We start from the raw sequence: 19423 nt of genomic DNA, 5'->3' as shown, positions 1-19423 counted from the left end.
CTGCTTCCAAGGTCAGTACAGTCGAACAAAGATGTCTTAATGCGTTTAAACGAACTGTCACTGCTTAAAACCAACGGAAACAACAGTCTGTGGTCGGAAGTGCCCACGGACAAAACCTCGGAGGAAGTGTGGGTGAAGATCAGGATTACAAGTGCATTTAAGGAAACGGGGTTTTAAACTCCTTATACCAACCATCTTGCTGGCGAACGTGCTGTCTCTGGTGAATAAAATCGATGATCTCAGAGCCAGGATGCCAAATCAGAGGGACATTAGGACCGCGTGTATCCTTTGTTTCACGGAATTCTGGTTAACCCTTTCCGTACCGGATGCAGCAATTCAGATTCACAGGTTTACTATACACCGTTTGGATAGATCTATAGAGTCTCTCAAAAGCAGAGATGGAGGAGTATGCCTCTTGATCAACTCTTCTTGGTGCACAAATATATCAGCGCTATCCCAATTCTGCTCACCAGACCTGGAATATCTAGCAGTAACGTGTCCTCCGTTTTACCTACCACAGGAGTTTTCTGGGGTCATTCTGGTTGCAGTCTACATTCCACTTCAGGCCAATGTCAAGCAGGCTTTGGATGATCTGAGCAATGGGATCAAGGTGCACAAAACAGCACACTCTAACACCATCACCATCGTTTTGAGAGATTTTAACAAGGTCAGTCTGAAAAAATCACTAAGCAATTACCATCAACAGATCACTTGCAATACCAGAGGAAACAACACACTGGGCCATTGCTACACCACCATCAAGAAAGCCTACCGTGCTATTCCATGCCCTCACTTCGGGAAGTACGATCACCTGGTTGTATTCTACACCCTGAGTATAGGCAGAGACTGAAGACGGCAGCACCAGTGGTGGGACCAAGAAGTTATGGACAGGGGAAGCACAGGAGTGCCGGCAGGGCTGCTTTGAATCGGTGGACTGGACTATATTCAGGGATTCATCTTTGAACCTGGATGGGTATGCTGCAGTTGTTACTGATTTCATTAAAACCTGTATGGATGAGTGTCTGCCCACAAAGACTTACTGTATATTCTCAAACCAGAAGCCGTGGATGAACCAGGAGCTAAGTTGTCTGCTGAAAACTAGATCTGTGGCATTCAAGTCTGGCAACCCAGGCCTGTACCAGAAAACCAGGTATGATTTGCAGAGGGCTATTTCAAGGGCGAAGAAACAATTTCGAACAAGGTTGGAGGCAATATCAGATGCACCGCAACTCTGGGAGGGACTGCAAGACATTACTTCCTAAAAAGTGAAACCCAATCGTATGAATGGCAGCAATGCTTCACTACCAGATGAACTCAACACCTTCTATGCACACATTGAAAGGGAGAACACAACTACAGCTGTGAAGATCCCTGCTGCACCTGATGACCCTGTGATCGCTGTCTCAGAGGCCAATGTTAGACTATCTTTAAAGAGAGTGAAACCTCACAAGGCAGAAGGTCCCAATGGAGTACCTGGTAAGGCTCTGCAAACCTGTGCCAACCAACTAGCGGGAGTATTCAAGGACATTTTCAACCTCTCACTACTACGGGCAGAAGTTCCCACTTGCTTCAAAAAGGCAACAATTATACCAGTGCCTAAGAAGAATAATATGAGCTGCCTTAATGACTATCGCCCGGTAGCACTCACATCAACAGTAATGAAATGCTTTGAGAGGTTGGTTATGACTAGACTGAACTTCTGCCTCAGCAAGGACCTGGACCCATTGCAATTTGCCTATCGCCACAATAGGTCAATGGCAGACGTAATCTCAATGGCTCTCCACACAGCTTTAGACCACCCAGACAACACAAACACCTATGTCAGGATACTGTTCATTGACTAGAGCTCAGCATTTAATACCATCATTCCCACAATCCCGATTGAGAAGTTGCAGAACCTGGGCCTCTGTACCTCCCTCTGCAATTGGATCCTTGACTTACTAACTGGAAGACCACAGTGTGTGCGGATTGGTGATAACACATTCTCCTTGCTGATGATCAACACTGGCGCACCTCAGGGATGTGTGCTTAGCCCACTGCTCTACTCTATGTATACATGACTGTATGGCTAGGCATAGCTCAAATACCATCTACAAATTTGCTGACGATACAACCATTGTTGGTAGACTCTCAGGTGGTGACGAGAGGGTGGACAGGAGTGAGATATGCCAACTAGGGGAGTGGTGCCGCAGCAACAACCTGGCACTCAACGGCAGAAAGATGAAAGAGCTGATTGTGGACTTCAGTAAGGGTAAGAAGAAGGAACACATACCAATCCTCATACAGGGATCAGAAGTGGAGAGAGTGAGCAGCTTCAAGTTCCTGGGTGTTAAGATCTCTGAGGATCTAACCTGGTCCAACATATTGATGTAGTCATAAAGGCGGCAAGACAGCGGCTATACTTTATTAGGACTTTGAAGAGATTTGGCATGTCAACAAATACACTCAAAAACCTCTATAGTTATATCATGGAGAGCATTCTGACAGCTTGCATCACCCTCTGTTATGGACGGGCTATTGCACAGGACTGAAAGAAGCTGCAGAAGGTTGTAAATCTAGTCAGCTCCATTTTGGGTACTAGCCTACAAAGTACCCAGGACATCTTTAGGCAGCAGTGTCTCAGAAAGGCAGCGTCCATTATTAAGGACCTCCAGCCCCCAGGGCATGCCCTTTTCTCACTGTTACCATCAGGTAGGAGATACAGAAACCTGAAGGCACACACTCAGTGATTCAGGAACAGCTTCTTCCCCTCTGCCATCCGATTCCTGAATGGACATTGAAGCTTTGGACACTACCGCACTTTTTTAAATATACAGTATTTCTGTTTTTGCACATTTTATAAAATCTATTCATAATTGATTTACTTGTTTATTATGTTTTATTTATTATTATTTTCTCTCTCTGCTAGATTATGTATTGCATTGAACTGCTGCTGCTAAGTTAACAGATTTCACGTCACATGTCGGTGATAATAAACCTGATTCTGATTCGGATTCGGAGAGCGTACTGTCCCTTTATCATTCTGTGTCTAAACTATGGACCTTCCTTCCCAGCTGCACTGTAGGAATTGCAGCAATTCAAATGTGGTTCACTGATCTCATGAGATGAATAAAAATAAAAAGACAAGGTACAGGAGTTGCTGAGAATCTGATTAAAGGAACAAGTTTGAAACCTTCATGGCTTTTCTCTGCCTACCTTTCATCTGTTACTTTGCACACTGTGCCAAGAAGATTGCAGAGACAGGAAATGGTAAGGCCTGAGATCTTTGAACTTGATTGCCCGCAAGTAAGAACAGGAGAAACACAAGGGGTCAAAATGTAAGAACACTTATTTACTCATGGGTTTAGATTTGTCACTTCCCACACCCTATCAGCTTTTTTTTGGTGGCACAGTCACAGTCAAATCAGCAGAGGAGGCCTCACAAAGGTCCGGGAGTGAGAGATTTAAACGAGCTTTCTTCGGATTTCAGCTTTTATTGGCGGCACAGTAATGATTCATTAACAAGGGCAAGTAAAAATAAAGCACGGACAAGCAGAGCAGCCATTGTGTGAGTGGACCACAGTTAGACTTGGTGAGAACAGACTTGGGAAGCTTTTTCTTCTTCTGTTAGTATATAGTTAGATCAGTGAGAATGGCTCCAGGTTCTGTGCTGTGTTTTTTGTGTGAGATGTGGGAACTCTGAGCGACCTCCAACCTTTGGGATAAACACATCTGCACCGGGTGCATCAAGCTGCAGCTCCTCAGTAAACACGTTAAGGAACTGGAGCTGCAGCTCAATGACCTTCAGCTCATACAAGAAACTGAGGAGCTGACAGATAGGAGTTAGTGGGAGGTAGTCACCCCTAAGTTGCAGAAGGCAGGTAAATGGATGACTGTCAGGAGAGGGAAGGGAAATGGACAGCCAGTAAAATATACGATTGTGGCCGTTCCCCTCAATAATAAATATACCATTTGGACACCGTTGAGGGGAGGACCTACTGTTGGTGTGGGGGCGGGGGGTGCACAGTGATCAGGTCTCAGGCGCTGACTGGCGCTGTGGCTCAGAAGGGAAGTGGGGAGAAGAGGACTGCAGTAGTGATAGGGGATCCCATAGTTAGAGGAGCAGACAGGACCTTCTGTGGACACGGTAGAGACTCTCGGATGGCACATTGCCTCCCGTCAGGGTCAGCAATGTCTTGGATCAGGCCCACGACATCCTAAAGGGGGAGGGTGAGTAGTGTTACATGCCTCAAGGAGATCTGTGATTTTTTTTGGTGAGAATGATATAATGACCATATTACTATTTAACTATTTATGGTTTTATTACTATATAATTATTTATGGTGCAACTGTAACGAAAACCAATTTCCCCCGGGATCAATAAAGTATGACTACGACTATGAGGTCACCTGATGTAATTTTCCTGTCGATGGGAGGTCATGTGATGACATGTGCACCACGGGTATATAAGGGTAGATCCCAGATGATGCAGTTAGTTTTCAGTTTTTAGATTTCCAGGTAGAACGTACTGTGTCTCCGTTTCTGTTGCGTATTTGTTTTTATGACGTAGTTTCATTTTTAAAACGGTTGTACGTTCTGTTGTAAGATACAATATTATTGGACTGGAAATTTTTGGCTAGATGTGCTGATTTACCCTATTCCAGAAGTAGAAGGGAGAGTGAAGACTTTGTCGAAGTACAGGACCCAAGGATTGAGAGGAGTCGGTATCGTTCGGCAGTTTAACAAAGGATCGACCTTATTGAGTCTTCGTTGAAGGAGTAGCGACCTGCATCAAGATAACTCTTGCCAAAAGAGAAAAGGGTTCATACAAAGGTTTGCTCTCTCTCTAAAAGAAATTAAGGGCAATAGTTTTAAACTGTTTATTTACTGCATCGTGAATCCATTGGACAGAACCAGCAGGAAAGTCACATCTATAAAGGAATCCTTCTCCAGAGAAGTCTCTCCCAACTGAACGTATAAATCTGCTGGACTTTCGAATTTATCATTTTAAGAACTACATCTGACTTTACCGCTTTAAGGACTGTTTTCGCATTTAATACTTTAAGAACCAGTGCCGAGTGACCATTTGCTGAACGGCCGCATAACGGTTAACTTCCGGTTAAGGTTTTCGTTTGTTTTTTGTTTTTATCGTTTATCCATGTTTAATAAATGTTTGGTTGTTTTTATATAACCTGTCTTGATTGATATTCATTGTTGCCGGTTACGTAACAGTAGCCACAATTCTTGGTACATATTGGCACCAGTAACATAGGTAGGAGAAGTAAGGAGGTCCAGAAGAGAGAATTTAGGGAGTCAAGTAGAAAGCTGAGAGGCAGGATATCCAGGGTAGCAATCTCTCCCTGATCCTGCTGCCTGTGTCACATGCCAATGAGGGTAAGAATAGGATAATTTGGCAGATGAATATGTGGCTAAGAAACTGGTGCAGGGGGCAGGGCTTCACATTTCTGGATATTTGGGATGTTTTCTGGAGAAGGTGACGGGGCAGAAAGGGACAGGTCACACCTGAAGCTGAGGGAACCAATATCCTAGCAGGCAGGTTTGCTAGTGCTGTTGGGGAGGTTTACATGAAACTACAGTGGTAATAAAGGGAGCAGGGGTTGGTGTTAGGACCGCTTCTTACATTGTATGTCAATAATTTGGATGACAGAATTGATGGCTTTCTGGCAAGCTTGCAGATGATAAGGAGAAAGGTGGAGGAACAGATAGTACTGAGGAAGTAGGGAGACTACAGAAGGACTTAAACAGATTAGGAGAAGGGACAAAGAAATGACAGATGGAATACAGTGTCAGGAAGTGTATGGTCATGCACTTTGGTAGAAGGAAAGACCCAATGACAATTTTCTAAACGGGGAGAAAATTAAAAAATCTGAGGTGTAAGGGAACTTAGGAGTCCTTGTGCAGGATTCCTTAAAGGTTAACTTGCAGGTTGAGTCAGTGATGAGGAAGACAAATACAATGTTAGCATTCATTTCAAGTAGAATATAAAAACAAGGTTGTAATGCTGAGGGTTTATAAAGCACTAGTGAGGCTTCTCTTGGTGTACTGTGAGCAGTTTTGCACCCCTTATTTAAGAAAGGATGTGCAGACAGTGGAGAAGGTTCAGAGGAGGTTCATGAGAATGATTCCAGAATTTAGTAGAGCTCAGCAGGCCAGGCAGCATCTATGAAAAAGACTAAACAGTTAATGTTTCAGTCTGAGACGCTTCATCAGGTCTCTGCCTGAAATGTCGACTGTTCACTGTTTTCCATTGATGTTGCCTGCCTTCTGAGTTCCTCCAGCATTTTGTGCGTGTTGCTTTGGATTTCCAGCATCTGTAGATTTTCTCACATCTGAGAATGAAAGGCTTATTGTAAGAGGAGCAATTGATGGCGCCAGACCTTTACTTGCTAGAATTTCAAAGGAGGAGGGGAGATCTCATTAAAATATACCGAATGTCTAGATAGAGTGGATGTGGAGAGGATGCTTCCAGTGGTGGGGGTTTTGAGGATCAGCGGGCGATGAATAAAGAGATGTCCATTTAGAATGGTGATGATAAGGAATTTATTTAGCACGAGGGCGATGAATCTCTGGAATTAGTTGCTACAGGTGCCTGTAGAGGCCAGGTCAGCGGGTGTATTTATGGTGGAGGTTGATAGGTTCTGGATGAATCAGGGCATGAAAGGAGAAGGCTGGAAGATGTGGTTGAAAGGAAAATGGATTAGCTATGATGAAACGGCAGAGAGGACCTTTAAACAGGATAGTCCTGCTCCTGTGTGTTATGGAAAGAAAACCGTGATATGACAAAGGCTATATTTTTGGATTGCTGTTCCTTTTTGTGCTTTATGGTGCATCAGGCGGCAATTCGCTGTTTCTGTAGCATTTGCTTTTGTTATGAGGCCGAGTTGCTAGCTTGCACGGATGGAAGCATGTAAAGAGCCAGCCAGATTCAAACTTGGGATCATTCCCCAGCTATATTTTTGCATATCCTCATGATAATTCCATGAGTCCTATTCCACACATTTTCTCTCTCATGAGCCCATTAACTCTACTGTCATCCTCCTAGCACCCACCTTCACTGGGCCAAGTTACAGGTCAATTATCCTACCGACCGGCATGCATGTGGAAAGAATCCAGCGCACAGAAACCCACAAGAAAAACGTGAAAAGTAGCTAGTCAGGATGAAGCCCAGGTCATTACAGCTATGAGGAAGTATCACACTGCCACCTTTGAGGAAAAATACAAAGTCATATAGAGTTACACAGCAAGGTCTTTTGGCTCAAGTCTCCATGTTGGCCAAGTTATCTACTTCAGTTAGTCCTATTTCCCTTATTTAGCCCACATCGCTCTGAATCTTTCCTATCCATGTACCTGTCCCATCTAAATGCTTTTTAAACATTGTAATTGTACCCATCTCTACCACTTCCTCTGGCGGCTTGTTCCATATAGCACCATGCTCTCTATGAAAGACACAGACACTGGAAATCCAGAAAGCATACACAAAGTGCTGGAAGAACTCAGTAGGTCAGGCAGCATCTTTAGAGAGTAATAAGCAGTTGATGTTTTAGGGTGAAATCCTTCATCAGGACTGTAAAAGAAGGAAGAAAAGGCTAGAATAAGAAGGTGGAGAAGGGAAGGAGTACAAGCAAGGAGATGATAGGTGAAGCCTTCCGGTCCTGGCAAAATCCTCGTGAATCTTTACTATACCGTTTCCAGTTGAATTATATCCTTCCTTTATCCAAGCTCCCAGAAATGCACACAAAAATCAAAGCATGGTCTCACCAAGATCTTATATTGTTGAGGAGCACCAGTGAGAATAACTCAATTAAAGATCTCATTGTAACTTATTTAATATATATTTCTTCAATTATTTCTGCAAAATACAGACCATGAGCAGGTAATTGGTTTAACAAAGAGCAGACAACATAAAAATTGCCCCATCTTGTTTGGATTTTGACATACCCAGCAATTGCATATAATCTCCCACGAAGTACTGCTGCTCCCACGTAACATCGAGGTGTTGTCATGTTAGTTATCATCACCCACGAGTCTGTGCGAATGTTATATGCTTCAACTGATGCAAGATGGGCTGTTCCATCAAAGCCACCAACCACGTAAATATGGTCATTCAGCAGAGCCACCCCAGCTCCTATTAATGAGTGGACAGAAGAGGCAAGATACAATTAAACACACTGGCTTTTGGTTTTGTTTGAATTTCAGAGTACATGTCAGAGTTCAGAAATGAAGGGTAGTCAGACAAGGGCACTGTCTTGAAAGACATGTTCATAGATGAAGTACAATGCAGACATCCCACCCTGCAAAAACTCACTTCCCGGAACTTCCAGGAGAGGTGGGATGTCTGCAATAGAGTAGCTCCTTAGCAACTAGCCAACTAGTTTAAATAACGTTAGCTATGCTAATAAACGAATGACACCTGTTAAACTCACCTCAACATGCCTCTTACGGTCTTAACCCATCATGGGTAATAGAAAAGTCACTGTTGCAAAAAGTGCAGCGAGCAACACTGTCATTATTTTTGACCCCTGTTAGGCAGGGGTACACTTTAGTGTAGTCTGGGGTGACGTAGATTTTATATTTTCTTTTTTTGGAACACTCTGCCATGGCGCTCTCTCTCGCTCACTCTCTCTCTCTCTCTCTCATTTGCTCGCTCTCAAAAAAATCGATTTCCGGGATATTACATATAATTTGTGGGCATCAGGGAGCCACTATCAATATGCGGGAGACTCCCAGAACTTCCGGGAGAGGTGGGATGTCTGACGATGTATTTTATCTCTTGGAGAAAATTTCTGCAAGGATTATCACTGGCCTTCCCTATGGTCAGCAAAATCCTGATCCTTGATTGTCATCTGAGATATTGAATTACACAGTAAATCACCTATCACTATCTAACAGATCCTGGTTCAATCTCCTCTCACCCTGGTTCGATAAGACTTCGTTCATTCCTAGTTTCTTATTACCATTCCTTCTGTTCTAATGATACAATCTTCCGTACAGATTCTTCCTCAACCAGAGCTAACAGGACTTCAACAGCTTCTATTTCAGTTGTGAATCCTTCTCCACACTTCCAGAACTAGGAACACAAAATAATTTGCAAATGCTGGGGTCAAAGCAACACTCACAACACGCTGGAGGAACTCAGCAGGTCGGGCAGCATCCGGAGGCTGGTGGGGTGGTAGGTGACGACAAGATGAACTCTGTCCCTGTTGTAATACATTGTTGTTGTCCCTGTCTCTGTCCCTCTGTCTCGGTCTCCATCTCTGGAGACAGACTGTCCACTGACATCTTCTACAAGCCCAATGACTCTCATAACTAGCTCAACTATACCTCTTCCCACCCCGCCACATGCAAAAACGCCATTCCCTATTCCTAGTTCCTCCGTCTCCACCGCATCTGCTCCAAGGATGAGGTTTTCCGTTCCAGGACATCTCAAATGTCCTCTTTCTTTAAGGATCGTGGTTTCCCTTCTGCTGTCATCAATGATGCCCTCACCTGCATCTCCTCCATTTCCTGCACTTCGGCTCTCACCCCATCCTCCCGCCACCACAACAGGGACAGAGTTCCCCTTGTCCTCACCTACCACCCCACCAGCCTCCGGATCCAGCACATTATCCTCCGCAACTCCCACCACCTTCAACAGGATCCCACCACTAAGCACATCTTTCCCTGTCCACCCCTCTCCGCTTTCTGCAGGGATCGGTTCCTCAGCGACTCCCTGGTCCACACATCCCTCCCCACGGATCTCCCACCCGGCACTTATCCCTGTAAGCGCAAGTGCTACACCTGTCCCTACACCTCCTCTCTTGCCACCATTCAGGGCCCCAAACAGTACTTCCAAGTGAGGCAACACTCCAAGTAAGTCTGTTCGGGTCATCTATTGCATCCGGTGCTCCCGGTGCGGCCTCCTCTACATCAGTGAAACCAGATGCAGATTGGGGGACCATCTCGTCGAGCACCTCCACTCCGTCTGCCACAACAGACAGGATGTCCCAGTAGCCACCCACTTCAACTCTGCTTCCCACTCCCATTCAGATACGTCCATACATGGCCTCCTCTACTGTTATGATGAGGCTAAACTCAGGTTGGAGGAGCAACACCTCCTACCTGTCTAGGTAGCCTCCAGCCCATTGGTATGAACATAGAATTCTCCAACTTCCGGTAATTCCCTCCCCCTCCCTTCCCCTATCCCTATGTCACTCTGCCCCCTCCCCAGCTGCCTATCGCTTCCCTCATGGTTCCACCTCCTTCCACTACCCATTGTGTTTTCCCCTATTCTTTCTTCACCTTTCCTGCCTATCACCTCCCTGCTTCCCCTCCCCCACCCATTTATCTTTCTCCTTACTGGTTTTTCACCTGGTACCTACCAGCCCTCTCCTTCCCACCCTCCCCCCACCTTCTTTATAGGGCCCCTGCCCCTTCCCTCTACAGTCCTGACGAAAGCTTCCGGCCCGAAACATCGACTGATCTTTTCCACGGATGCTGCCCGACTTGCTGAGTTCCTCCAGAGTGTTGTGAGTGTTGTCCAGGACCAGGAGAGGCATTTCTTTCACCTCAGCCTTGCCCTTTAGTCATCAAGTATCTCCTGGTCTGCACCCAACTAAAGATCTTCCTTTCTGTTGTCATATCCCTTTGTCTCTTCCTCTGCACCTTAGATTGCTACTTCCAGTTCTGATCAAAAGTTCACTGACTGAAATATTAACCCTGTTTCTCTCTCTCGATAAGTGCTACCTAACTTGCTGAGCTTTTCCATAATTTCATGCTAAATAACTTCACAACTGATACGGCCAAAGTTTGGCAACCACTCCAACTCTCTAAGCATTAAGTCTCTCCATTACAGGAGTACTGTAGTTATTGCGTATGCAATCTACAAAAGAGTACTGTGGTTACTCACTCTGACAACTCCCAGCCCACAACCTCTACCTCCGCCAAGAAGGAGGAAAGAATCTCTGTGCGTCTGATGTGATAAAGTACAGTTAAGCCAGACAGGTGAAGTGGTGTTCCAATAATTCGTGGTGGGATACACTTCGAATGCTCTTCAGTCAATCATGCCTTTTACGTGAATAGACTTGTGAAGCCTCCTTCAACACAACATAAAGGGATACAGTAAATCTGAGCCATCTGCCACTGGAAACTGCTCAGTCAATTACTGAATTATTTATTTAACTGAGTCTCACAAATTCTTGATTTCCTTATCGGAGACCATAGTCAGTGCAAATCAGTGGCGCTCCTCAATGATGTGTGCTCTTTCTACTCCCATGACTGTATGACTAAATAAATTAAATTAAAGGCATCCGTTAGGCTTGCGAGACCATGGATCTGCGCCTGGAAAGTCTTCACTCTCCAGGGCGCGGGCCTTGGCAAGGTTGTATGGAAAACCAGCAGTTGCCCATGCTGCAAGTCTCCCCTCTCCACGATACCAATGTTGTTCAAGGGAAGGGCATTAAGACCCATACAGCAGTGTCGTCGCAGAGCAACGTGTGATTAAGTGCCTTGCTCAAGGACACAACACATTCCCTCGGCTGGGGCTCAAACTCACAACCTTCAGGTCGCTAGTCCAATGCCTTAACCACTTGGCCACATGCCCACTGTATGACTAGGCACAGCTTAAATACCATCTATAAATCTTACGATGACAAAACTGATGTTGGCAGAATCTCAGATAGCGATAAGGAGATGTACAGGAGTGAGATAGATCAGCTGGTCACAACAACCTTGCATTTAACGCCAGTAAGACCAAAGACCAGTAAGACCAGTAAGTCAAGGGAATAAAAAATTCTAGTCCTCATCAAGGGATCAGCAGCGGAAAACGTGAGCAGTTCCAAGCTCTTGGGTGTCAACACCCCTGAGGATCTATCCTGGTCCCAACATATTGATGCAATTACAAAGAAAGCATGTCAGCGGCTATATTTCATTTGGAGCTTGAGGAGATTTGGTATGTCACCAAGTTTCTTCAGATGTACTATGGACAACATTCTTACTGGTTACATCATCACCTGGTACAGAGGGGCTGCTGCACCAGAGGATTGCAAACTCAGCCAGTTCTATTATGGGCACTGCTCTCCCCAGCATCAAGGACACCTTCAAAGAGCAGGATCCACCATTAAGGACTCTCATCACCCAGGACAAGCCCTCTTCTTACTGCCACCATCAAGGAGGAGGAACAGGAGGCTGAAGACACACATTCAACATTTTAGGAACAGCTTCTTCCCCTCTACTATCAGATCTCTGAATGGACATTGACCCAACCATGAACACTACCTTGTTTTTTTTAGCTCTCATTTTGCACTACTTGTTTACTTTAATTTTTTTAATATACATTTCTAATGGTAACTTATAGTTTTCTACGTATTGCACAGTAGTGCTGCCATGAAACAACAAATTTAACATGCCAGTAATATTAAACCTGATTCTGATTCACTCCATGAGCTTCATTTGCCATTGTGCTGCTGCATCCAACCCCTTGTTCAACCACTGACCTCCAGCCTTGCCTGATCCACACCAACTACCACCTCCAGGGACTCCATCTTGCCACTTAAAAATTGGTCATTCCATCGTCTTCCAACATCCAATAACTCGCATCCCAACTCATGAAACAAACTACCTTCACCTCCATGATCTCTGACTTCCATCCCTCAACCAGAAAGTCCTTCCCTTTACTCCCCAGGCCTTTACATATTACACCCATCTCTTTCTCTCTCTCCAAATTTGTGCTAGCTCTGATGTACCTGACCTGGTGAATGCAAGGGAAAAGTTTTGTTTCATGTAATAATGGTTCAGTAGCATGTGTCCTCTTGAGCCCCAATGAATTTATAATACTGCACAGCAAATGTTTAATGCCTTGTTGTAAGTGCTGACCAGATCCAAGGCCCATATCTTTGTAACCAATCACTGAATATTTACTGTTACTGAGTATAATAACAAGATGTAAAATTCTTGTGAAGAGGTCCTCAAGAATTTAAGAATTCAGTCCACCTGCACATTCCAACTAACCTGAGCGCTTGGTAGCCATTGGTGTGACATGTGTCCAGTGTCCAGTGTGTGGGTCATATCTCTCCACAGAGCTCAAGATGTTAATCCCATCATATCCTCCTAGGACAAAACCAAGAGTATTGCAACAAGTAATTTCAGGCTTGATATATTGACCACATCTCCAAGAAATTACAAAATCATTCAGAACTACAGCAGTTAATGGAATGGAGGAAAAGCAGCCATAAATTTAGCATTTAAATGAAACATGAACCTTACCATTTTACAGGCATGCACAAGTCCAGGCATGAGAAAACTAAAAGCAGAATAATATAACTAGAATCAAGGTTTAAGGATACTGTCTGACAACCTTGTCAGAGCTTCTTGTGAATTCACAATTCAAATTGAATGTAGAGAGCCTTTTGTAGAGTGCATTTTGTTTCTACAAATTGAGGGCATTACTGCCAAAGTCCACCCCTAATTGCCCAAGAAGGTGATAGCAAGCTCCCTAGCAGACAGAGGATTTCAACCTCTTGACTTAGAAAGAATTACAGTATGTTACCCAGTCGGAATGGCGACCTGCAGGGGAGTGCTCTGATCCTACAGACTAGTAGTCACCAACCTTTTTAAGCCCAAGATCCCCTACCTCGACCTCAGTGAAAGGCAAGACCTACCTACTAAATCGTTTAGAGAAAAAACAGCTCAGATCGTACTTCCAATTTGAGGCCTTTTATTTGGGCGAATTGTATTTGAATTACACAAAATACTTTTGTCAAATTTTCAAATTAATTCAAACAAGAAAACACTGTAACTAGCACCTCAAACAGGCCATAGCTGTCTTTCTTTAAGAATATTACAATGCTTCACACCTTTAATTCTAAGTTTCATTATTTAATTTTATTTCAACACGAAAAATAAATGAATAAAAATTGACTGTTGCACTCAGTGTGATGACTGGGACTGAATATTTTCTGCTAGTTCCCTGAAATTTGGCTCATAACTACAGACAGCCAGTCTGGTACAGTTTGTGAGGTGTAGGGTTGCCAACTGTCCCGTATACCCCCCGCTAAGGTAGAACGTTCCTATGAAACCTTTCGTGCCGAAATGCTTTACGCCGAAGAAGCAATTACCATTAATTTATATGGAAAAACATTTTGAGCGTTCCCAGACCCCAAAAAATAACCTACCAAATAACACATAAAACCTAAAATAACACTAACACATAGTAAAAGCAGGAATGATATGATAAATACACAGCCTATATAGAGTAGAAATAATGAAAATTAAGCCAAAACCGATTTGTGGGGTAAAAAAAATCGGCACGTACACGCATGCGCACACAGGTGCCCGCACAAGACTTCATGGTCATGGTAGTCTTTCTCAGGGTAAACACAAATGTCCCGGGATTTGACTGCTACTTTTGTCCATTATTTGGGAGTGAGAAAGTTGGCAACTCTAGTGAGGTGTCTGTCAGTAAGTCAGCTCCTGTACTTAGATTTAATAATTTTCATCTGTGAAAATGCAATTTCACATAGATAAGTTGACCCGAAGTAGGCAATGACTTTTAGTGATATAAAACCAACGCGCATACCGCGCATTGCTCGGCCCCATCAGTAGTAATTACCACCAGTTTATGAATGGGGATGTCATTTTCACGGACATATTTTTTTAAACTCATTGTAAGTATCCTCACCTCTTGTTCTTTCCTTTAATTGCAAAAGAGCAAGGAAGTCCTCCTTTGTTGTAAAATCCTGGAAAGCCATTCTGACAAACACAACAAGCTGAGCTGTTTGCATTATATCCAGGGATTCATTGAACTGTAGTGAAAAATATTCACGTCCTCTGACAGTGACTCTACCCTCTTTGTCACTGTTGCAGGGCCAAGCAGTATATTAGGTATTGCGGTTGTGATGCTGTTTTTGTTTTTAAAGTCATTAAAAGCAGTCTCTGCGGTAATGACCATTGCTTCCTTGAATAAATCGCCATCTGTAAAAGGCTTCTTGTGTTCAGCCAAAAGGTGACTTACACGAAATGATGCTTCAATAGCAGCCTTACTTTGAGCAGCATGTTTTGTGGAAAATGACTGCTGGGCCTTCAACCCTGATTTCAGCTCAACTTTCCAGGCACGAATTGCATTCTTTGGGGGGTAGGTGTCTTTAAATTCCTGGTCTCCAGATTCCCTCTTTTAGTCAGTGCTTGTGTTTGGTGGCATAACATACATACACACTTGTCTTTCACCAAGGTAAATAGAAATTCCTTTTCCCATTCTGGATGGAATTTGTATGTTTTCGCCTTCTTTCGTGGAGCCTCTGCTATGCTATCAGGATATCACGAGCGATTGCCAATTGCATCGCCTCTGATCTGAGCCGACATTTACGTGCCGGATGGCTCCTAATTAATTAGCTTGTTTATTTTGGCTTTTTTTCTTAAAGATGTGCTGTGTGCATCCCGACTACCGCTGCACCACTGCATGCTTCGCAGTGCAGGTTGTGGTTAGAAACACAGAAAATGGGTGCAGGAGTAGGCCATTCGGCCCTTCAAGCCTGCACTGCCATTCAGTATGATCATGGCTGATCATCCAACTCAGAACCCCGTACCAGCCTTCTCTCCATACCCCCGATCCCTTTAGCCACAGTGGTTGGGGACCACTGCCGTATATTGATGTTTGCAACAGTCTGTACTCTTATCTAATCTGATTGGTCACTTTGATGCAGCACAGGCTTCACTGAGAATGCGGTGCATGGCGGGGGAACTACACACACGCGCACTGGGCAGAAAGAACGGAACTAAACTCCCGCAACCCAGAAACAATCTCTCTTTACAAACAGCTTTTTAAGCGAAAATATTGCTATATTACCATTATCCTAATTAGTATTACTTACTTTTATAATGCTCACATTACAACAGTATTTGTGTATTTATTTTTGATTTTTCTTCGGGATCTACTGGGAAAGTCTCAAAGATCAACCGGTCAATCACGATTGACGGGTTGGCAACCCCTACTATAGACCTACTGCTTTTATCGTTGGTCATAGAGGTCACAGCTTAGGTAAAGCATTCCTGCAAAGTAACTGGAGTGCATCTTGTACATAGTACTCAATGTAGCCAGAGTGCTCTGGTGGAGAGAATGACTGTTTAGGGTGGTGAACTTAGCTGCAACTGAGCACAGGGCTTTGTCCTGAAAGGCAAAAGCGTCATGTGTTACTGGAAAATCCAGAAAGCAGTACGTATTCCATCACATTTCTGACTTGCCTGCATGGTCAGTGAAAAAGCTGTCAAGGTGTGACAAATCATTTGTCACAGATTCCCCACTCTGCCCTGCTCTTGCTGCTGTAATATTTGAGTGGTTGGCCTAGCTGAGCTTCTCAACCAAAGTGGTAATCGTGTTGAATGGCAAAGTCTACAGTCAAATAGCCCTGATGACACCAAAAGTTAGCAGCAGTGAGCGAGTAAGTGCTGCTTGGTAGTATAGTTAAATACACCTTACATCTTTTTGCTCTTCCACGTAAACTTTTAGTTAAGATCTACCAAAGCCTTAAGCTGAAAAGATTCAGGGTTAAGGCTAGGAATGAACAAGCAGTGAATGAGTGACAGAAATATTCATTTGTTGAAAGAGGTGAGGGGTGACGGTGGAGAAACAGGCTTTGATGCTAGGGCTATTCACTTAATTTGTTAGCAGGGGCTCTCCTTTCAGTCTGAGTCCCACTCCAGAGGCTTCAGTATCAAATCCAGACTGATGATTCACAATGCTGCATTATAAGAATGATATTAAACCAATGCTCCATGTTCCCAGTCAGGTAGAGAAGAAAGATCCAATGATGATCACAAAGGGCAGTAAAGTCCTTCTAGGATCTTGGCAAATATTTATTTCTTAGTCGATAGCTAAAAGAGTATCTGATCTATATCTGAACACTGATGAAAGGCCCCAAGTACACAAAATGACTGCTGTGTTCCTGTGTTTCCACAGTGACAAAACTTCAAATACTTCATCATATGTAAAACAACCAGTGGGACACTGGAAGATGTGTAGTTGAAGGTCTTTAATTGGAACTCAAAGTTCATCAAAAACTAGGATAAAAGTATAAAAATATAATGAGATTGCAAATGGATCACAGACACGGTAGGCTGAAGTTAGATTCTGACTCTGAGGCTAAATTTGGATTTAAGACAGAGGAATAACACATGGCATTTACTGACAAGTACTTCAAATAGAAAACAATCAAATTGTTCAGAAAATGGAAAACTTGTCAATTAGTGTGAGAATGGCAAAGATCAGACGCATCAATAGAGAGATACCGGGATCCCCAGAAGGATGAACTAAAAAGCCCTGAGTTAGTTCTTGCTCTTACCCCATCCTCCTGCCACCGTACCAGGGGTAGGGTTCCTCTTATCCTCACCTACCACCCCAACAGCCTCCGCATCCAGCACATAACTCTCCGAAACTTCCGCCAACTCCACATCTTTCACTCCTCCCCACTTTCTGCTTTCTGTAGGGATTGCTCCCTAGGTGACCTCCTCCTCCATTCATCTCTCCCCACTGATCTCCCTCTTGGCACTTACCTTTGCAAGTGGAACAAGTACTACACCTGCCCCTACACCTCCTCCCTCACTACCATTCAGGACCCCAAACAGTCCTTCCAGCTGAGGTGACACTTCACCTGTGAGTCTTTTGGGGTCATCTACTGTGTTTGATGTTCCCGGTGTGGCCCCTTGTATATCGGTGAGACCCGACATAGATTGAGAGACTGCTTCGCCAAGCATCTACGCTCCGTCCACCAGAACAAGCGGGATCCCCCAGTGGACACCCATTTTAATTCCACTTCCCATTCCCATTCCGATATGTCCATCCATGGCCTCACCACTACCCGACGAGGCCACACTTAGGTTGGAGGAAGAAACACTTTATATTCCATTTGGGTAGCCCTGATGGCATGAACACTGATTTCTCAAACTTCCAGTAATGTCTCCCCTCAACCCTTCACCATTTCCCATCCCCTTGTCGCTCTTTCATGTTATCTCCTTGCCCACCCATCCCCTCCCTCTGATGTTCCTCCCTCCCTTTTTTCTTTCTTCCATGGCCTTCTGTCTCTTTCACCAATCAACTTCCCAGTTCTTTGCTTTCACCTATCACCTGGTGTTTCTCTCTCCCCTCCCCCACCTTTCAAATCTACTCCTCATCGTTTTTTCTCCAGTCCTGCCGAAGAGTTTCAGCCTAAAACATTGACAGTACTTTTTTGCATGGAAGCTTCCTGGCCTGCTGAGTTCCTCCAGCATTTTGTGTGTGTGTGCTGCTCGGATTTCCAGCCTCTGCAGATTCCCTCTTGTTTGTGCTAAGAAATACACAAGTACCTTCCCTTGCATGAGTTGAAATCCCAACAATGGCTCTGCAGCTTCATTTGCTGAGTAGGTGAGCAGACAACCATAGCCTCTCTAAATTTCCTCCCCCTTCACTTATCTCTCGCCCCAAATCCCTCTTCCCCATTTCACATTTGCTGCGTTTCACATGCTTACTGGCCTGTCCCTCAGAATAAGTGCAGGTCTCAACTTCATTCAATCAAACTTTGCCTCACTTTCACCACCTCCACCCCTCTCCGCCACAATGTAGACAGACTTGCAACCTCTCCCATACTCTAGCATGTCAATAGGTCACCATTTTTCCAATATACCTGTCTCACCTGGCCATATCTGTATTTCCTTTCTCTTGCAATAGGGTTGTACAGCATAGAAAAAGGCCCTTCCGCTCAAACTTGTCCGAGCACACCTCTAACCTTAAAACTATGTCCTCTAGTTTTCAATTCCCCAGCCCTGGGAAAAGGACTACTCCCCTACTTTATCCCTCATGATTTATATACCTCTATGAGATCACCAGTCAGTCTCCTACACTGCAAGGAGTAGAGGCCCCAACTGTCTAACACCATCCTATAACTCAGTCCTTTGAGTCCTGGCAATATTCCTGTAAGACTGCTTTGCACTCTTTCCATTTTAACCACACCCTTCCAATAACTGGGTGACCAAAACTAAACACAATTTCTGGCCTCACCAACGTCTCTCACAATCAGAATATAACCTCAAGTGATGAAGGCCAGCATGCCAAAAACCTTCTTCACTGCCCTACCTATGACTACATTTTAAAGGAACTATACACCTGTACTCTGAAGTCCCTCTGTTCCACCACCATACCTAGCGACCCTCCGTTCATTGGAAAAATTCTACCTTGACTGCCCTTCCAAAATATAGTACTTTGCACACATTTAAATTACATTCCTTTTGGCATTCACCAGCCTATTGCAATTCTTCCTACTCCTCATCATTGTCTACAACACCAGCTAGTTTAGTGGAAACTGCAAACTTAAAACTATTCCTCATATATCCTTGTTAATAATGATGACAATGACAATGGACTCTGCACCGACCCCTCAGACATATCACTAGTCACATAACTCCAGCCTGAGAACCATCCTTT

General features: G+C 44.1%; 1 protein-coding gene across 4 annotated transcripts in view; it reads right to left on the bottom strand.

Moving 5' to 3' along the window:
• klhl12 (kelch-like family member 12) overlaps positions 1-19423 on the bottom strand; it is a 128030-nt gene that overhangs the window by 9301 nt on the left and 99306 nt on the right. For all 4 annotated transcript variants that reach the window (XM_072253237.1, XM_072253240.1, XM_072253238.1 and 1 more), the window contains exons 11-12: positions 12985-13083; positions 7939-8125 (exon numbers count right to left, since the gene is read on the bottom strand). In XM_072253237.1, coding sequence (XP_072109338.1) covers positions 7939-8125; positions 12985-13083 — 286 coding nt within the window. The remainder of the gene's footprint in view (positions 1-7938; positions 8126-12984; positions 13084-19423) is intronic.

Source organism: Mobula birostris, chromosome 3 (assembly GCF_030028105.1).
Source record: "Mobula birostris isolate sMobBir1 chromosome 3, sMobBir1.hap1, whole genome shotgun sequence".
In the NCBI taxonomy this organism is placed as follows: Eukaryota; Metazoa; Chordata; class Chondrichthyes; order Myliobatiformes; family Myliobatidae; genus Mobula; species Mobula birostris.
This window is presented reverse-complemented; position numbering and strand designations above follow the sequence as displayed.